Source organism: Coenobita brevimanus, chromosome 1, assembly GCF_032717465.1.
Source record: "Coenobita brevimanus isolate Jiangsu-jjx chromosome 1, ASM3271746v2, whole genome shotgun sequence".
Lineage (NCBI taxonomy): Eukaryota > Metazoa > Arthropoda > Malacostraca > Decapoda > Coenobitidae > Coenobita > Coenobita brevimanus.
The window spans coordinates 63,561,176-63,581,560 of NC_136954.1; the positions used below are offsets into that span (position 1 = coordinate 63,561,176).

Consider the following 20,385-nt stretch of genomic DNA (forward strand, 5'->3'; position numbering starts at 1 on the left):
AGGTGGCCAAAGTGCAGGTAGCATTGCTGACATGCTACAGATACCCCAATCAACCATCTCTACCATCATCAAAAGGTCTGCTGACCTGTTACATGATGGGCAACAGGTGTCCTCACTCAGTGCTAAGAGGATCACAGAGGTTACAGAGCCAGTGATTGAGGAGATGGAAACACGAATTGAGTGCCCATGGACACCACCTGTCCCCCAGCCTTGGGGGCTACCCATGATGATGACTCTGCCAGAACCCATCACAATTCAAGGTTAGGTACATTTGTTTGGGGACTTTACTGTCTTACTTGTACTCCACATCTCTTTTTAGCCTTTCTATCATACTCATGGGTGATACAATGAGGGAAAACAGTCAGACTGGCATCAGAGGAGATCTAGGAACCTCTCTCTCTCTCTCTCTCTTTTTAAGAGTTCCCCTTGGCCTCAAACACAACCCAACTAAACCCAAGTTATAACCTTCCCAGTATCTAATAAACTGTTTTCCAATCCACTTTCCATATCAACAACAGTGGATAACAGGGGTGTGCTGCATCATGTTTTGGCTACAACAGTTTTATTCTATCAAGGGTTGCCTCACACCAATTCTGAAGTGGATAGAAAGCAACATTAATAGCTACTTAAATAATTACCACTGATTAGAAGGCACAGTACTGAGTAGTACAATGCTGTATGATACAGTACTTTAACCCCTACACGCCAGATGACGTGTACAGCCATCATGATTTTGGGCGTGAAGCAATGGCGGTTGACGCGTACAGAGGCAAGTGTCTTCTTGCCACCCTTCGAACTAAAACTTATACTTACTCATCGACAGGACCACCTGGAGACTTGGGGATACTTTCATTTGAAAGAGGAAGAGTTGGTGAGTCTTATGTATCTCTGATTTTTTCTCTAGCTTTTATAGTTTGGCAGATATTAGGGTTTGATTTTTTCTCTAGCTTTTATAGTTTGGCAGATATTAGGGTTTGAAGGGTATTTTTTCCAAAATCACAAAATCCCCCGAAGGGAAGAGCATGCGACATCGGAAAACCCCCGGTGTGTAGGAGTTAATTCTAATATTCTGTGGGGCAAACCTGATGAATCAGTTCTGATATACAATGATGATGAAGTAGTAATCATTATAAGAGTGCTACCACACTACCAGGCATTCATACAGTGTATTTCAAAATATATCATGCCATACTGGGTTAAGCAAGTTTTTAAATGTATCACACTAATCACCCTAACCTTCATCTCCCAATCACCTGTGACTCCCTGGCAGATTCTGAAGCACCTGTGGCATTTATGTAACATGGAGGAGCAAAGTCTGTCAACTGGGCCACCTGTATGAGACTCTGCGAGGTTGCCGCCACACACCCCATCACACCAATGAAGATGATGTTGGCCGCCAGTACCACGTCCCGCACATCAACACGACCACTTGCCTTGTACTGTGGGGTTAAGTTTAGCCATATTGTATATAGCTCTGGAGATATTGCAATGCATCGTCCTTAGCAATTTATTTTGCATGTTACACCTCCATACTCTCATTTATGCTATTTATGCCAACTACTGTATTTTGGGGTGGTAAGCAGTGGTGCCCATCATCTACACACTTGATGCAGAGTTGCCTACTTCTTCCTCCACCTTTATCCTTCTTTTCCTATTTCTCCCATCTTTCCTGTCAATTTTCTTATCCTTTGTTCCACTCTTGGTGACTCTATATTGAGTGACCAGCCTAATAGTTTCCTGTAACCCAGGAAACAAGAGACAGAGAGATGGAAAAAGAAAGAGAATCATGGATCAGATCAAAGAAACCACCAAAAAAGGAAAAAATCTGAAAAAGGTCTGAGTAAAATGGCACTATGAAAGCAACATATTATATCAATGAAAGATAAAAATAGTGAAGTCATCAAATGCAGAGAACTGTATGCATCAAAGACAATAGTGCCAATAGCTAATTTTCAGTTGACCCAAGTGTAATACCCGAGGTAACACCAGACAAAATAAATATTTCTCTTAAAAGTATAACAAGGGCAAGGCCCCAGGAGATGATGGAATAATTGCAGATTTACTGTCAGATGCAGAAGTAGATGTACAAAATGGGCTTGCCCACTTTTTTACTAGGCGTATAAAAAAGAACAAAATTCCCAAAACATGGTGTAATGCAACTGTTATTTTACATTACAACAAAAGAGACTTAAAACATCTCAATAACTATTCACCAATTAGCTTATTTCCTGTTATTTACAAACTCTACACTGAAGTCCTTACGAACAGAATAACAACAAATTTAAAAGAAAACCAACCTTGTAAGCAGGCAGGATTCTGAAGTGGATATATGACTACTGATCATCTACACACAATGAATCAGCTAAATGAGAAAAAGACACTGTGCTTAGGTTTTGTTGATTACATAAAGGCTTTCAACTCTGTGGAGCACATAGCAGTCATAAATTCACTGCAGGAACAAGGAGTAAATGAGAACATTGTAAAACTGCTCTAAAGCATATACAGTATAAAGATGGAACTACTACAGTTGACTTACACAGACTGGGAAAAAATTAATATTGAGAAGGACGTGCATCAGGAAGATACAATTTCACCAAAATTATTTAAAGCATGTCTGTAAAGGATTTTCAGAACGACAGACTGGGAGAAAGCTAGAGTAAACATAGACATAGAAAACTTATACCATTTAAGATTTGCAGATGACACTGTCCTAAACTCAGACACAGCAGAGACATTGGAAGAACTGTTAAATGACCTAAACAGAGAAAGTCTCAAAGCAAGGCTAAAGATGAACCGGAGTAAAACTAATGTTTAATCCACAGACACCAAAAGGTGTCATCAGAATACATGAAGTGATTGTTGAAGAAGTCGAGGAGTATAATTACTTGGGTCATATACAGTACTAAAATTAATGAAAGACCATGATAGCAAAATAAAAAGATACCTTGGATGGAAATCTTTTGGTAAACATAGAGACATCAAGAAAAGTAGCTTGCCAATATGTATGAAACAAAAAGCACGTAACGAATGTATAATCCCAGCGATGACGTACAGTTGTGAGGCCAGGAACCTAACAAAATCGATGGAATATCAACTAATCCATTCTCAACGAGCAATGGAAAGATCAATGTTAGGAATATCTTTAAGAGACAGGAAAAGATCAACTTGGATGAGAGGGCAGGCTAAAGTCAAAGACATTATTGAAGTTTTAAAATACAGAAATGGAGGTGGGCAAGTCATGTTGCAAGAATAGGGGATAACCGATGCAGCAGGAGGCTGACTGACTGGACTCCAAGAAATTGTAAAGTAGCAGAAAAAGGCTAGATAGGAGGTGTAGAGATGAGACAGAGAAGTTTGCAGGCAAAACATGGCAGAGACTGGCTCAGTGAAGGAATTCGTGGAAAAGGTTGAGGGAGGACTTTGTTCAGCAGTGAGCTTGCAATGGCTGATTATATATATATATATATATATATATATATATAGCAGCTCAGCCTTAACCAGTAGTGCACAGACAGGACTTGAACAGGTATGTATCTGTATTCCAGGCAGTGGCTTTCAGCCTGAACCATCGGTGGATAGACAGGACATGAAGTTAACAGTATTCAGTATACTGCTTTTGAAATATAAGTTATATAATAAACAGGAAAATCAAATAAAAAATCAAATCAATTGAAGAAATAAAAAATCATTTTTTTTTTTTTTTTTTTTAAATAAAAAAAATCACCAACCATGATATATATAAAACAGGGTTGGTGATTTTTTTTATTTAAATAAAAAAATCAATTAATTTTTTTATTTATTGTTTATTTGATTTTTTATTTATTTGATTTTTCTGTTTATTCTATAGCTAATATTTCAAAAGCAGTGTACTGAATACTGTTAACTTCATGTCCTGTCTATCCACTGATGGTTCAGGCTGAAAGCCACTGCCCAGAATCCAGATACATACCTGTTCAAGTCCTGTCTGTACACTACTGGTTAAGGCTGAGCTGCCAGTGGTAATCAAGACAGCATATTCCAAAGCTGATTATACTACCACACAGAAAAATCTTATGCTGATATTATTATGACATGGCCTTAAGTGACCAAGCATAGCCTACCTAATCTTATGGCTTTGGTTTTTGATTTATGACTCATTATTTCAGGATCGAATCCCGGCTGGGGCAGGGAACAGTGTAAGGATTTGAATTTCCTATAAAGCAGACTTTCCTGATCTACCAGATGACCCGCCAACATGTCGTAAAAATACCCCCGCTAATACCAATACACCAGTCCTGTATGAGACAGCCCTAGCATGTATTCAGTATGGACGGTGGGTGTTAGCGCCAAAGTGGTGACATGTGGAGGTGTAGGAGGACTACTGGGCCTTGGGACAGGTCACTGCCCCCGAGAAATAGGCCCTGGATCCTTTGCCCAAAGTCGAACACGTAAAAAAAAAAAAAAAAAAAAAAAAAAAAAAATGTACAAATAATTTCAACACTGTACTTAGCTACACAAAGGTAAAAATATTTTTTCTGTCATACAATGGAGCAATTTCTAATGGCACCATTCTCCAAAATCTGCTAACTTAATGCTTAAGCACCAGATGCTGTTGGCATCCCTACGTCAAGTGGGGTTGGTGGAGGATTAGTGCCCCTCCCTGTAAAACAATTAACTCTAAGCCCTTGGCCACCCTGTCTGGGATACATGGCGTCTGGCAATGAATGATGAATCTCAATAAATGAAAGCCAACACAAAGTTATACACAATTTTTATAAACCTTCACATTTTATTGTTAACTTTTAGATAGAAAAATCAGTTATTTAATCATACGATTAAATCAATATGATTTAATCAATGCCAACCCTGACATATCTATATCTATATCTATATCTATCTATCTACCTATATATATATATATATATATATATATATATATATTTATATATATACATATACTGCATATCTATCTATCTATAGATAGATAGATATATTTATATGTGCAGCTCTTGGGTGTCTGCCCTTTCCTCTCCTCCATCCTTCTTTCCTTCCACCCTCTTTTGTCTCTTTCCTTCATTCTTTCCTCATCCTTCTGCCTAAAGGTGACTTTACACTCCCTCTTTTGTCTTTCTTTCCTTCATTCTTTCCCCTTCCTTCCGCCTGTGGGTGACTCTACACTAAGTGACGAGCCAAATGGTTTCCTGTACACCAGGAACCCATTTGCTATGCTGGGTGGTAACCATATAACTGAATTTTGGCACCTGGTGGTTTACTGGGTAATTACGGCACTCCAATTGGATTGAGCTGGTGGAGGTTTATATCTAAGGGGTGGTTGGGCTTTATTCCTCGCATAATGCCACTCAGGGATGAGTGAGGCTGGTCACGCTCATCTTAAACGTCAGGACCAACTTGCTTAGCCCCGGGCTCCTACACTTCTCATGGGGCAACGTAGGATTGGATGATGGATGGATGAAATATATATATATATATATATATATATATACATATACAGTAACACCTCGATATAACGGACTTCAATAGACCGGAATTTGCTTTTACTGGACTCGAGGAGCTACCGGACTATATTCCTTTATATCAGAAAATGTCCGATAAAGCCAGAAGCAGTCCGGACTGCCTGACCACTTCAGCTATGTTCACCACAATAAAGTAAGTGAAAGACATGTTTGTCAGTGTACAGTACTGTATTATTATATATTTTATACTATTTGATTAATGTAGTGAAAGTATACCACAGTACAGTACTGCAACGGTAGTGAAAACAGTTTAAAAACCATTGGTGCCATCCGGACTAATGTCTTATATATTGGAAAAAGTCAAGATTAGCAGGGGGAGGTCCAGATGTCACTTTTATCGGAATTTCTCTTTTTTTGGAATGGCCTGGACCCCAATTAGTCCATTATAGTGAGGTCTTACTGTGTATATATATATATATATATATATATATATATATATATATATATATATATATATATATACAGTAAAACCTCGAAATAACGGACTTCAATAGACTGGCATTTCCTTTTATTGGAATTGAGGAGGTACCAGACTAAATTCCTATATACAGTATTGGAAAAAGTTTGATAAAGCCAGAAGCAGTCCGGACTGCCTGACCACTTCAGCTATGTTCACTACAATAAGGCAAATTCAAGACATGTTTGTTAGTGTACAGTACAGTATTATTATATATATTATACCATTAGATTAATGTAGTGAAATTATAACACAGTACAGTACTGCTGGTGGAGGTTTATATCTAAGGGGTGGTTGGGCTTTATTCCTCGCATAATGCCACTCAGGGATGAGTGAGGCTGGTCACGCTCATCTTAAACGTCAGGACCAACTTGCTTAGATATATATATATCTATCTATCTATTTATCTATCTATCTATTGCCAGACGCCTCAATCCCGTTTGGGATGGCCACAAACAAATCGCCTCCAAGTCGCCCTGTCCCCCGCCATCTCACTGCCCTGCTCCCAACTCACACCCCCCTCTCTCATATACCTCTCCACCCCATCCCTCCATCTCATCCTCGGCCTCCCCCTCCCTCTTCCCCCCTTCACCTCACTCACATACACTCTCTTCGTCAATCTTTCACCCTCCATCCTCTCCACATGGCCAAACCACCTCAGTGTGTTCCTCATAACGCTTCCTATCACATCCACATCCACACCACAACACTTCTTTATATATATATATATATATATATATATATATATAGTATATATATATTTATATATATATATATATATATATATATATATATATATATATATATATATATATATATATATATATATATATATATATATATATATATATATATATATATATATATATATATATACAATCTAAAAGGAGAATGTTTAGGTGAAACATGCAAAATCATTCACTAATGAAAAGGTCATAGGAAGCCTCCTATGACAAAGAATATGTGACCCTGGAGGCTCATTCAGTACATTACCAAGTTATGACACTTTTTGCTCTTCATAATATTTGTACCACATATTGTACTGCACTATGTATAATGATGCTATAATGCTGGGTGTCATTCTCTGATAAGATGCCTTTTAGATATTCTTTATGTATATTGGAATGGGAAAAGAAAAAAAAGAAAAAAAAGGTAACAAGCAATCCTATTTTACCACTTTTGAGGTACAGGGACCAAGGCAAAGCTACGTAGTCCAGTAAAGAGATGACCAGCCTGCTTCTCTTCATGGCATTAAAAAAAGCCTCCAGTCACCTTTTGGGGATGGAACCCATGGAAGTGAGCCACTCCATCTGGGACATTTTACCACCAGACCACTAGGTGCCTAAAATACTACTGTGTATATACTAGAGAGAAAGTGCCTATTAAAGTGCCAGTGCTACCTATAAAACTGATATGCCAGTAACCACAATTTACAGTATCATTTGTATGGAAAAAGTTATAATATTCTGTAGCACATGCTGAATTACAAATGAGGACTGCCTAATACACAGCATAACTATACTGAACAGTTATTCCGGACTTTGGTTTGAGTATCATTTGGTATACAGGCAGCCCTTGTTACTGTATAAGTAGAGGGTGTATTCTTAAATACTGGTACCACAACTTCATCTATCCATACGTTGGTGTACATTACAGAAATTGGCAACTCAACTTTATGGGTAGAATATCAATGAAATGATGTTCCAATATTGTTAAAATCTATCATACTGAGGACGAAAAAAATAAAAAAAGTGACATACATATATAGCATGGAACTGATGAATGGTCACAATATAAAACCCTTCCCTCTTCATAACATTTACAATACATACTCAAGGCCATATCCAGAAAAGGAGAGTTTCCACTATGTAAACAAAAACATAATATAGTACAATATTGTACAGAGGCACACTGTTCTGTTCTTTCCAAGGTACCAGTATTTCTTCTGCAACTGTTGAACCATGGCTACTGCAAAAATCAGACTACATATAATTTATGTTCAGTTTCTCATCATGTTCTCAATGACCCTCTCCATTACCTTTAGTATATTATCACACTTTCAACTCTGTAATCACCTCACTCCACTGCATTACAGAAGTTTTCCAGTTAACTAAAAGAAATACTGTATGATGATTTTAACCATGACTTTTCATAAATAGTGCTATTCAACAAAAGAGTTTGTTGTCAGTACCTTTATCACCTCATATAATTCTTAAAACCTTAACCTGTATGCCAATAGTATGACAATATTTTACAGTACCTTGATGACCATGTAGAAGGCTGGAGGGAAAATAAAGATGAAGGGAGTAACCAAGAGGCCTCCAACCAGCTCAAGTGCCACACCAAAGTGAGGGATGGATTCGCACACAAACAGTAGCAGCCCCATCACGCTTGTACGCAGAACTGCACGACGCCAACCAAACTCTGCAGGAAGGTCAGGAGAAGCTGCTTATCATCTGAATACTGTTATTATTGCAATTGTCAATGTTAACATAGTTACATGACTTGGTAGGAGATTCTACCAAAGTATACTAGCTAAATGTATGAATGGATGCTACTGACCTAAGGGTCAAACATTCAGCACCACCAAACACCAAAAGCTGATGCCACTAAGAGTATCTGTTCATGCAGTGATGCACATCCTAGTAAAACAGTTGGTACCAAGGTATGCCCTCACAAAGGTGGAGAAAGCAGAGCATAAAACTGGATGATCATTTATTCACCAGCAGCACTGCAAAGAAACATTACAAATTCTGGAGCAATGGCTGTGCTGTCACTCTCTCTGCACCAGTGGTAAAAAAATGAAAAAGTTATGAATTAATTGATACTGGAATAACATTGTAGTCTTCTACTGGCAAATTAATAAGTTGCTGAGAAAAGGGATATCAGTAGAAAGTATGTTGCTGTTTTATGATGCCTTCATGGATCTTGAGAATGCATATGACAGAGTGGATACACAAGGAATGTGGAAAATATAAAAAATATATGGAGTTAATGGGAAGCTGCTGAATGCCATAATGAGTATGTATGAAGACACTAGGGCTGCAGTGTGTGTGGATGGTGAACTAAGTGAACTGAAACAGGAATGTGCCATGTCTCCTTGGTTGTTCAATTTGTATATGGATGGAGTTATAAATGCCACAAAGTAGGGCAGTGGATGCTGGAGTGGCCCTAACAACAGACAACAGTGTTTGGAAACTTCCTGTTCTGTTGCCTGCAGATGATACTGTTGGAATCTAAAGGTGAATGTAGGGATGAGTAAAGTTGTGGTCTTCAAGAGAAATGGAGTCAATGAATGCACAGTAAGGCTGGATAGTGAGGAAATGGAAAATGTGAGTGCATTTAAGTACTTGGGTAGTGTGATGAGTAAGGATGGAAGTTTGGAGGATGAAGTGCTTGAGAGGGTACAGCAAGGATGAAGGGTTGCTGGTTCACTGAAAGCAGTGATAAGAAATGGGAAAGTGAGCAAGAAAGTAAAAAAAGCTGTGGCATGATAGTACTGTGATCCCCACTCTAACGTATGGAAGCGAAGTCTGGACCTTGTTGGAAGAACACAAGTCAAGAAAGTTGTACAAATGAGTTATCTAAGAGGAGCATGTAGAGTTACATGGACAGACAGATTGACAAATGAGGAAATAAAAGGGCATTCTGTAGATGTGGATGTGACAGAAAGCATTAAGAAAAATACAATGAGGCGGTCTGGCCATGTGGAGAAGACTGAGAGTAAGAAACTAATAGGGAGCATGTAGGTGTGTAAGGTGGAGACCGAGAATGAGATGGAGGGAAGGAGGGCAAAGGTATATGAGACAGGGGGGTGTAAGTTTGGGGGAGGGCAGTGAAATGGTGGGGGACAAGGTAATGTGGAGCCAATTTGTTTATGGCCATCCCTTGTGGGGTTGAGGGCATCTGGCTGTAGATAGATAGATAGATAGATGGACAGATAGATAGATGTTGTTGCCCAACTTCTGTCTGCCCAGCCCAGCAGACCACAGATTCTCTATACCGTTGATCATATGTCTGCGTCTTAGTGTGACGTGTTGTGCAGTGTTCCATTATGTGTGTTATGTTATGTGGGCCTATTCTACAAGAAAAGCATGTGGCATCTGTGATTCCTCCCAACTCAAACCTAAGCTGATAACTGAGGAGGGCTGGGTGATGTCCTGATCTAAGCCTGGATAGGTGAACATGATCAGCTCTACTTAAGGATGTGCCTGATAGGCGGATGCCAGGAGGGGGGCTTGTAGTATAGAGTACTGATCAAGATGCTGTACTGCCTTGCACATGAAATGAGTATGTAAATGCTTCTTCACTGCTAATATTGGAATGTGTGGAGGTGGGATGTTGAAGAGGGTGTAGTAATGATGTGTGGTGACTGTTTTATGAACGTACTTGTGTTGTGTGGCTCTGTCATATAATGTGTGCTGTGTTAGCACAGACTGCTAAGAAGAACTGACTAGCATGTCAAAATATTCCCTAATAGGGAAGACTTTACTTTCAAAGTGTGAACTGTGGAAGTGTTATAGGTGCAACCAATGATGATGTGCAGAGCACTGTAAGATCTGTGAGGTGTTGTAGTGAGTGTCAGACAGAATGGGGGTCAATGCTAGGGAAGCATAGGACATCACTGATTAGGTACAGTACATTATCTGTAAAGTAGGAAGAGTGTTTCTTTCTCTTGCCAAAAGTCTATCCCAGCAAGTGTCCAAAGCATGGTGAATCGAGGGGTGCATTGCCTAGTGATATCTTGTCCGTGGTTCCTGAAGGTAGCAAGTGTCCAAAGCATGGTGAATCGAGAGGTGCATTGCCTAGTGATATCTTGTCCGTGGTTCCTGAAGGTAAGTCATGCATCATACAGTATGTCACTCCAAGGATCTTAGTGGAGGGTGTGTGTGGCACAGGTACATTGTTATTTGTGATATTAGGGGTGTATGTATCTGGGCTCATGTCTGTTGGTGGTTGTCACGAGTCGGCTAGTGACATTGGCTTTTGTGGGAAACCACAAACTCTAGTGGAATCCCAGCTTATCATTCAGTTAACCGCTCACTCGGTCGGGAGTGTTTTTCAGACAATTTTCCAATGTGTCATAAATGATTGTCTTTGTGCAAGACATTAGCACTTCCGCTGAGCGATTTATTTTGGGCGTGTTTCGCTCATTCTAGCCGTTGGTAAGGCAGCCACAGCACTTGCCTCTTTCCCACGAGTTGGTCAGTCGAGGTTTGAGCGCCACAGAAGTAGGTAGTGTGTGGTAGTGTCCTTCCTACGACGCAGTTCCCACCGCCGCCGTATTCCCACCTACAATAGTGTGATAGGCGAGAAACTTAAGCGAGTGCAGTGTCCTTCCAGTAACGACGCCCAGTCATCCGCTTAGTCCACTCTTTGACCAGTATTTCTTTTCGTATTTTCCTAGGTTTAAGAGTTTAGCTTCTAAGTGAGCGAGTGAGTGCGATCTCTTTATTTTGAATTCATTTTGAAATGTAACGTTAAATTTATTTCTTTGTAATCAATAAATTTAACAGTTCTTTTTTCTCGAGCTTAATGTAATGTAAACTCGTGTTTTATTTTCCATAGTAAGCTTATTCTAGTTGCAGCTCCTAGCTTGCATAAATGCTTTACTATTCATAACTGGTACTTAGGCCAGTCTTTTGTATTAAGCTTAAAATCCGCTGTGCCATCTAGGAGTTAATGCATCAGCAAGAACCTGATATCATTAATAGTATTACTTATTGATTGTCAAGGGTTAAGTCACTTTCTCCAGAGGCCAACAGTACTAATAAACAGCATTTGTGAGTAATTAGTCTCTGCTGTGTACTGTTTAGAAAGTTTTTAAATTCTCGTTCTTAGAGAATCGGCGGAGCAAGCCAGCATAAAGTAATCATTGCTTGATGTTCATAAGACAATTCATTGTCCCTACTCTTCAGTATTATTGAACATTATTCTTTAATACTGCATTTATCTTAAAAACCCCCGTGACAATTGGCGATTTCGCCAGGATATTAACTCCTAGCTCTAAAGCTATTCACGAGATAATACTCACTCGTTCATACTTAGGTATTTATCATTAAAGTCTATAGGCACTACCTTACTGGTGATTATTGATTCATTTTTATTAACTTACATAATAGTTTTGACAGTCAGTTGTTTGTTTAATTTTCTTTCTTTACCAGTTTAATTAGATAAAACTGGTCACCACTAACCTGTGCCTATATTCTTTATTTTTGATTATTGGCATTTCTCTTTGCAAAAAAAATCGCAGTCAGTACTGAGTCGCTAGTTATTTAGATTGAGCTAGCATCATGGCAGCCAATGTCTATGTACAGGAAGCTAAAGATATGGGCCTCACTGACCCAGAAAAAATTCAAAGCTACATCCTCTCACGGTTTAATTACGAGCAAGAACGTGAGAAAGATTCTCGTGAAGAGCGTGGAATCCAATGCGAACACGAGCGAGAACAGCGCAAATACGAGCAAGAACAGCGCGAACACGAACAAAAACAACACGAACTCGAGTTAGAACAAGAGCGGCAACAACGCGAATATGAGCGTGAACAACGCAAGAGAGGACGAGAACACGAACATGCCGAGCGAGAAGCACGCGAAAAACATGAACTTGAAGTGCTGAAGCTCAAGCGAGATTCCTTGGCTTCAGACACATCTGGTGCAGTTGGCCCAAGCTCCACGAGCGTTCTCCCTGCACATGTTATGGCGACCCCACACATCAAGCTTCCCTCATACAAAGAAGGCGAGCGAATCGAGCCATACATAGCTCGTTTTGAAGACATGGCTCAACTTTACCAGCTGGATGATGCAGCTAAGCGGCATCAGTTTCTTAGCCTGTTTGAGGGCCCTGCCCTCGATATTCTCCACAGAATTCGTGGAGACAATCTCACGTATGAGACGATGAAGGCCGTACTTGTCAAAGCGTACGGTCTCAGAGCTGATGACGCCAAGAGTCAGTTCATGAGGTTGCGTTTACAGGATAAAGAGACTGCTGTTCAGTTTCTTGACCAGCTTACTGCTTACTTAGATGAGTGGATGGAGAAAGATGAAACTCCTTCCATGCGTGAGGGGATAATTGATCTTATGCTGCGCACGCAGCTGGAAAAGTCGTGGCCTACTGAACTTATGGCTCAGCTTAAGATCTGTCAGGTAAGAGATGCCAGCCAAATGGTGAAGAAGGCTGACACATTCTTTACTGCATACGGGTATCAAACTCGCAAGCAGCATACCTGGAACAGGAAACCTGATAAATCTGGGAAACCGTCTCAGACTGAACCCCAGCAACAAGGCCATTCTCAGAATAATGGCCAAGGTCCAAAACCACAGAGGAAGGACCAGGGGCAAAACACTCAGAAACCTGAGTGGAAGAGGTACAACAGGTACCCTAACCAGAAGCAGTATCAGCCACGCAACCGACTGTTGGGACACTCTTTTTCAGTACCAGCTCAAGTGAATAGGAGGCAGGAAGCAAACGCAGCCTTCATTCCTCAATGGCAGCAGCACGGTGGTGACGTCCCTACCAGTACAGGTATTCCCCCACAGTTCTCTAGTCCCACAGCGACAGTGAACCCTCCTCCACAGATGGCCAATGCTCCATCTTCCCAGGCAGAGAGTACGACCCCTCAAGTATCTAGTTCACAAGGCACCATGTTTGCCGCATCATTTATTCAGCAGCCTAATCAGTGGCTAGCTGCTTCCTCCACAGGCCCTCCCACAGGTGACAGTACCTTCCTCGTTCAGCCAGGGTTTGTGGGAGACATTCCTGTGAAGGTCCTGAGAGACAATGGTTCCTCAGGTTGCTCTGTCAAGCAGAGTCTAGTTCGGCCTGAGCAGTACACAGGTCGACAGATCCAAGCTAACCTTATAGATGGATCAGTGAGATTGTTCCCTGAGGCACGTATCCAGGTGGCATCTCCATTTTACACTGGTACGACACTCGCAGTTGTCATGCCAGAACCTTTATTTGATCTAATCATAGGCAATATTCCCGGTGCCAAGGTTAGTTGCACCGAAGATGACGCTACTCAGACTTCGGCTGTAGCAACTCGAGCCACCGCTGAGGCTCCAGACTGTGTCACCCCTGTGACATTGAATCGCCGCAAGATCTGATGTGTACCCAAATTGTTGTTCAAGAACAACACTCTGACCCAACACTTGCTGTCGTGCGAAAGAAACAAAAGGGTCGAGTGATTAAGTATTCACGAGGAGGTCGAGCCAAGTTACTTCGTAAACAAGAACGGCTCTACCGTGAGTCACGAACACCCGAAGGCGAGGTTCGACTGCAGTTTGTTGTTCCCGCCAAGTACTGCCAAGCAGTGTTAGAATGGGGTCATTGTTTAGCCTCAGGAGGTCACATGGGCAAAAGGAAGACCCAGGGCCGTATCCGAGCTGACTTTTTCTGGCCAGGGATGGGACGAGACATTGACAGTTTTGTGCGTTCCTGCAATGTGTGTCCACGTACCACTAACCAGGGACATGTCCTTCCTGTGCCGTTTGAAACCACACACGTAATCTCTGAGTCAGTTGAGAGACAGGGCAGTGGTGAAGTGGGTGCAGACCTGATGTCTCGCCCGTTGGCCCCATAAGACACAGTATGTCCAGGGGCTGTACATACATATGTACCGTAAGTTAAGGGGGAAGTTCGAGAACCCCGCAGAGACAGTCCGAGGCTGTGTATGAACTACCTTGTGGAATGTCTCGAGCTGTGGGCCTCTCTGAGGATTCCCGGAGAATGTACATTATCCACATGAGTGTTCACACCCACGGTGGGTGTTAAAACGTGACCTGCCTGAGATTGCGTAGTGATTCTCAGCTTCCTGTCATTAATCGTAAGCGTAGAGTTAGTTAACCAGTAAACTGGGTTCCATTAGCGAATCACAGCGTTTGATGTCCTGCACAGACACCCAGTCTTTTCACTCATGACCATGTTCCCTGGTTAGTTTATCAAATCGCAGCGTTTGATGTCCTGCACAAACGCCCAGTCTTTTCGCTAATTAAGTTTAGGGTTTAACCATTAAACTGGGTGATGGGATGTTGTTGAGGTGCTGTTCCCTCACATGCCGGCCAAGTGCGCCGCATGTTGAACCCTCACCCCAGCTTCTGGGGACTGGGTGATGGGATGTTGTTGAGGTGCTGTTCCCTCACATGCTGGCCAAGTGCGCCGCATGTTGAACCCTCACCCCAGCTTCTGGGGACTGGGTGATAGGATGTTGTTGAGGTGCTGTTCCCTCACATGTTGAGCGAAGTGGATGCCAGGTTAGAGCTCCCCCGCTAAGAACCCTCATGCCTACGTTTCCTGGTTAATAATGTAAATAGTGTACTTTTTTAACATAAGTAATGATTGGTAGGCAGAGAGAAAGAAATGGTACTTTTGATGCTCCACCTTGATTGTTTTCACAGGTGCAGCTGGTGGGTGCAGCATTGCCGTGCGGATTAGCTGGTCGTCCCTGTCGCATGCTGCCACCCCTTCTCTCTGCCTCGTTGTCATTATTTACTATAAATTTGTATTACATGATTTTACATGTAGGTACAGTTACACCACAACTGTCACACCTACATCGTGTATTATATACAATACACTACATAACAATTAGTTGTTAACATAAATGTAGCGAACTTTTCGCTCAGTTTGACCTGAGTACAGGATTTTTCACCGTCGTCACGGAGTTTTTCCCTCAAGCTTGCTTCTATTAATGTAAATACGAGGTTTTTTCGCTCACTGGCGACTGCGACTTTCTCCTGTAGCAGGATAGCACACACACACCACAGTGTGAATCTTGTGTGACTCAGTTAGGATTTATATGTATGTATATTGAAATTTTTTCCCTGGGAAAAAATTTCAACTTTTGATGGGGCGTAATGTCACGAGTCGGCTAGTGACATTGGCTTTTGTGGGAAACCGCGAACTCTAGTGGAATCCCAGCTTATCATTCAGTTAACTGCTCACTCAGTCCGGAGTGTTTTTCAGACAATTTTCCAATGTGTCATAAATGATTGTCTTTGTGCAAGACATTAGCGCTTCCGCTGAGCGATTTATTTTGGGCGTGTTTCGCTCATTCTAGCCATTGGTAAGGCAGCCACAGCACTTGCCTCTTTCCCACGAGTTGGTCAGTCGAGGTTTGAGCGCCACGGAAGTAGGTAGTGTGTGGTAGTGTCCTTCCTACGACACAGTTCCCACCGCCGCCATATTCCCATCTACAATAGTGTGATAGGCGAGAAACTTAAGCGAGTGCAGTGTCCTTCCAGTAACGACGCCCAGTCATCCGGTTAGTCCACTCTTTGACCAGTATTTCTTTTCGTATTTTCCTAGGTTTAAGAGTTTAGCTTCTGTGTGAGCGAGTGAGTGCGATCTCTTTATTTTGAATTCATTTTGAAATGTAACGTTAAATTTATTTCTTTGTAATCAATAAATTTAACAGTTCTTTTTTCTCGAGCTTAATGTAATGTAAACTTGTGTTTTATTTTCCATAGTAAGCTTATTCTAGTTGCAGCTCCTAGCTTGCATAAACGCTTTGCTATTTATTACTGGTACTTAGGCCAGTCTTTTGTATTAAGCTTAATATCCGCTGTGCCATCTAGGAGTTAATGCATCAGCAAGAACCTGATATCATTAATAGTATTACTTATTGATTGTCAAGGGTGAAGTCACTTTCTCCAGAGGCCAACAGTACTAATAAACAACATTTGTGAGTAATTAGTCTCTGCTGTGTACTGTTGAGAAAGTTTTTAAATTCTCGTTCTTAGAGAATCGGCGAAGCAAGTCACATAAAGTAATCACTGCTTGATGTTCATAAGACAATTCATTGTCCCTACTCTTCAGTATTATTGAACATTATTCTTTAATACTGCATTTATCTTAAAAACCCCGTGACAGTGGTGCTATGTGTCATGACTGATTTGGCTGGAGTGACAGTCAGCCTGCTGTGTCCAACCCATGGCTGAAGTGTGCTAAACTTGTTGCAGTGTGCTGGCTGTATCTGTGAATGTGGGATGTGGATATTACGGCAACATCATTTGTGTATGAGGCAAAGTTTGCAGGCAGCTGGGATGTGGGAATTTCATGAATGTATAGTATGGACAAAAAACACAAGCCTGTGGAACACTGTTAGAAAAATTTTGTGTTTGTGATTACAGTACTTGCCCTGGAGTGTGGTAGGTGGTGGCAACCATTAGCCACTCACTTGATGCAGTGCTGCCTACTTCTTCCTTCACTTTTTTTTTTTTCCCCCCTGTGTCTGCCCTCCTCTCTCCCTATTTCTCCCATCCTTCCTGTCACTTTCTATTACTCTTCTTTCCTTTTCAGGTGGCTTTACATCGAGTGACAAGTCAAATGGTTTCCTGTAAGCCAGGAAACCATTCTAAATGCTGGGTGGTAACCATATAACCAACACATATGGTGTTCTGTACATGTCAACAAGTGGGTTGGTGGAGAGTTAGTGTCCCTCCCTGTAAAACAACTACCATAACTCAAAAACAAACAGCCTCCCCTTACAGGAATATGGTTCTGTCTATTGACTGATAAACAGACAGATAGATTTACATGCCCTGGAGTGAAACATGCACTTGTCAACTAGATAAGCAGTTGGCCAGCCAGTGTTTGTTGTTTTCTCCATGTTTGTGTTGTAGATTTTGGTGTTTAGTTTTTGTCAGGGGATGGCATCATAGGCTTTCCTAATATTTACTGCTGTAAGAAGTGTACATTGTGCAAGTCTTGTAGAGTTGATGCCATCAGAAGTGTGTTGTGTGGGCTTGGTTAATATGGTATTCGTGGAGTGTGATGCTCTAGTCATGTGAGGGAGCTAGAGAGTCATGAAGTGTGACTTGGTTAAGAAATAGGCATTTAGCTATCTTGGATGGTGTACAAAGAAGTGTTATGGGTCTGTATAAAGAAAGGTGTACTAGCACCTTGTTTGGTTTGAGTATATTAAAAAGGGTATGTTGGCTCCTTGTTTGGTTTAAGTATAAAAAGAGGGGTGAGTTGGCTCTGTGTCTGATTTCAATAAAGTGATGACTATTCCAGGCTGCCAAATGTTGGGAATGCTGCAATGTGTGGTTCCTGATGTTTATGAGGGACTGGATGTCATGTGGTTTTATATGATTTAGGTGAACAGTAGGTTTCTGATGCTATCTGTCTTTGTGCTTGTTGAGTCCTTGGTTTTCTTGATAATGTTACATGTCTGTTTTGGAGTGGCCAAATGGAAAGGACTGTTTAAGCAGAGACGAATGGTTTTCGAACTCAGTGCAAGTTCATGTAAGGTGACTCATGTTTGTGTAGTGGTCTATGTTTTCCACCCTCCCCTCCCCTCTCTTTTTTTTTTTTTAAATATAAACAAAGGATGTGTTGGGTGCTGGAGGTAATGGCAGCTTGTGTTGTGGATGTGCCTGTTAGTAATTTACAAATATTGCTAAGTGGTGTTTTGTAGACCCGCGAGGGGTCTGTGCAGTTACTGAGTGTTAATACAAAGGCTTCCTAGTTTTCTGTTTTCTATGTGCTAACATTTTTGTCAATACAGTAATTTCATTTCATTTATAAAGACTCCAACATGCATGCATTGGCCTTGGTCATCTAATGATGGCATTCCATGTTGCTTAATCTCTAGCAGCCTCTCTATTCAGTCCCTTATCTCTGAGGTCACACTGTACAATGTCATGCCATGGCTTTTTCGGTCTGCCACAGGCAACTCGGCCCTCAATGTTCATACCTCTCACTTTTCATGCCCAGTTGTCATCCTCCATCCTCTCCACATGTCCAAACCATCTCAATCTACCACATCTTTTATCAGTAATACATTCATGTCTCACCCTTCCTCTCAATTCTTCAATCACAATCCTAACTCTCTATGCCAGTCATTTCTGGACATTTGAGCCTGTAAATATCCTTCTTTACTGCCCAGGTTGTACAGCATTACATCACTAACAGCATTACTCCTGACACATGCTGCACACAAGAATCCCTCAGCACAGAAGGAGAGCCCTCTCATTGTCAGGAGAGGCAACAACTCCATGCCATTCTTCCAAACACTCCTCATTCTTGCTGCTGAGCTAGTACCAGCCCCCCCTTCAGCACATTATCATGCCCCCCAAACAACAAACTCCTTCACACACTCAAAAGGCTCTCCAGCAAGATTAATCATTTCCCACATCTGTCCTGTATGCTCTCCTTCACATACAACAAACTCAAAATCAGCTTTATTTTGCAGCCTCCCTCTAATATCACTACATCTCTTATACACTCAATTATCACAAACAATGCAAAAAATGGAGTTATTTCACAAACCCTCGTGGCAGACTATGCATGGCTACACTCCTGCTGTGATAGTATCACTACCTGCCCTAGATAACATCATTTTTGCTTTATCTACAATTACTCTCAAACCCTTATGCCTCATTCCATCTCTCCACTTTCTAAGGCTTTCCTCCCCTATTCTCTCATCCTGCACAATCCATCAAGCACTGTAATCAAGATACAACACCTCTCATGTTAGTCCAGTTTTGAAATCACACAAAATTCAAGCATCATAATAAACAATATGAGGCTTAAAATTTACAACAATGCACACTAATGTTCATGGAAAATTCATTACCCAAACCTCCATCTACTCTAACCTGGGAGAAAATACAGTAGACATAAATGAATATAATCTATGGGGAAGCATCAGCAAGAGGACACTGCAGAAAACTACATAAAAAGGGAGGCGATACAGACGTAAGGAAATTCAGGTTTCCCATATAGGGCAACTGATCAGTGGAATGCACTACCGAATGAAATAGTGTGTGCCTAAATTATTCACAAATTTAAGGATATGAATGATAAAAATGGTTTAATACATGGGACAGTACAAGATTTACTCATTCCTGAAAAGATACAATTAGATAAGAAGAGGGAGATGCAACTTTTAAAGTAAAAGTTATCATTCTAAGAATTACCTTTCTGCAAGATGAGTACAGTACTAGTAAAGTGAAATATGGAAGGAGTTAAAAGAAGGAATAAAGGTAGAAAACAGAAAGATTATTTCTACCCTGCAACGGTTGAAATGGAATCATCATCATCATCATCCAATCCTACACTGCCCCATGAGAAGCGTTGGAGCTTCTAGGCAAGATGGTCTTAACGTTTATGATGAGAGTGACCAGCCTCACTCATCCCTGAATGGCATTACATGAGCAATAAATCACAACCATCCCTTGGATATAAACCTTCACTGGCTCAATCCGACTGGAGTGCCGTAATTACCCACTAAACCACAAGGCATCAAAAGTTGGTTATATGGTTACCATCCAGCATAAGTAAATGGTTTCCTGGTGTACAGGAAACCATTTGGCTTGTCATTCAGCGTACAGTCAACCGTAGGCAGAAGGACGATGAAAGAATGAAGGTAAGAAAGACAGAAGAGGATGAAAATAAAAGAAGGATGGAGAA

General features: G+C 41.1%; 1 protein-coding gene across 1 annotated transcript in view; it reads right to left on the reverse strand.

The window, feature by feature from the left end:
* Positions 1-1,238: 1,238 nt before the first annotated feature.
* Positions 1,239-20,385, reverse strand: part of LOC145400141 (uncharacterized) — an 84,890-nt gene continuing 65,743 nt past the window's right edge. The window contains exons 10-11 of the mRNA XM_080272676.1: positions 8,231-8,394; positions 1,239-1,439 (exon numbers count right to left, since the gene is read on the reverse strand). Coding sequence (XP_080128802.1) covers positions 1,239-1,439; positions 8,231-8,394 — 365 coding nt within the window. The remainder of the gene's footprint in view (positions 1,440-8,230; positions 8,395-20,385) is intronic.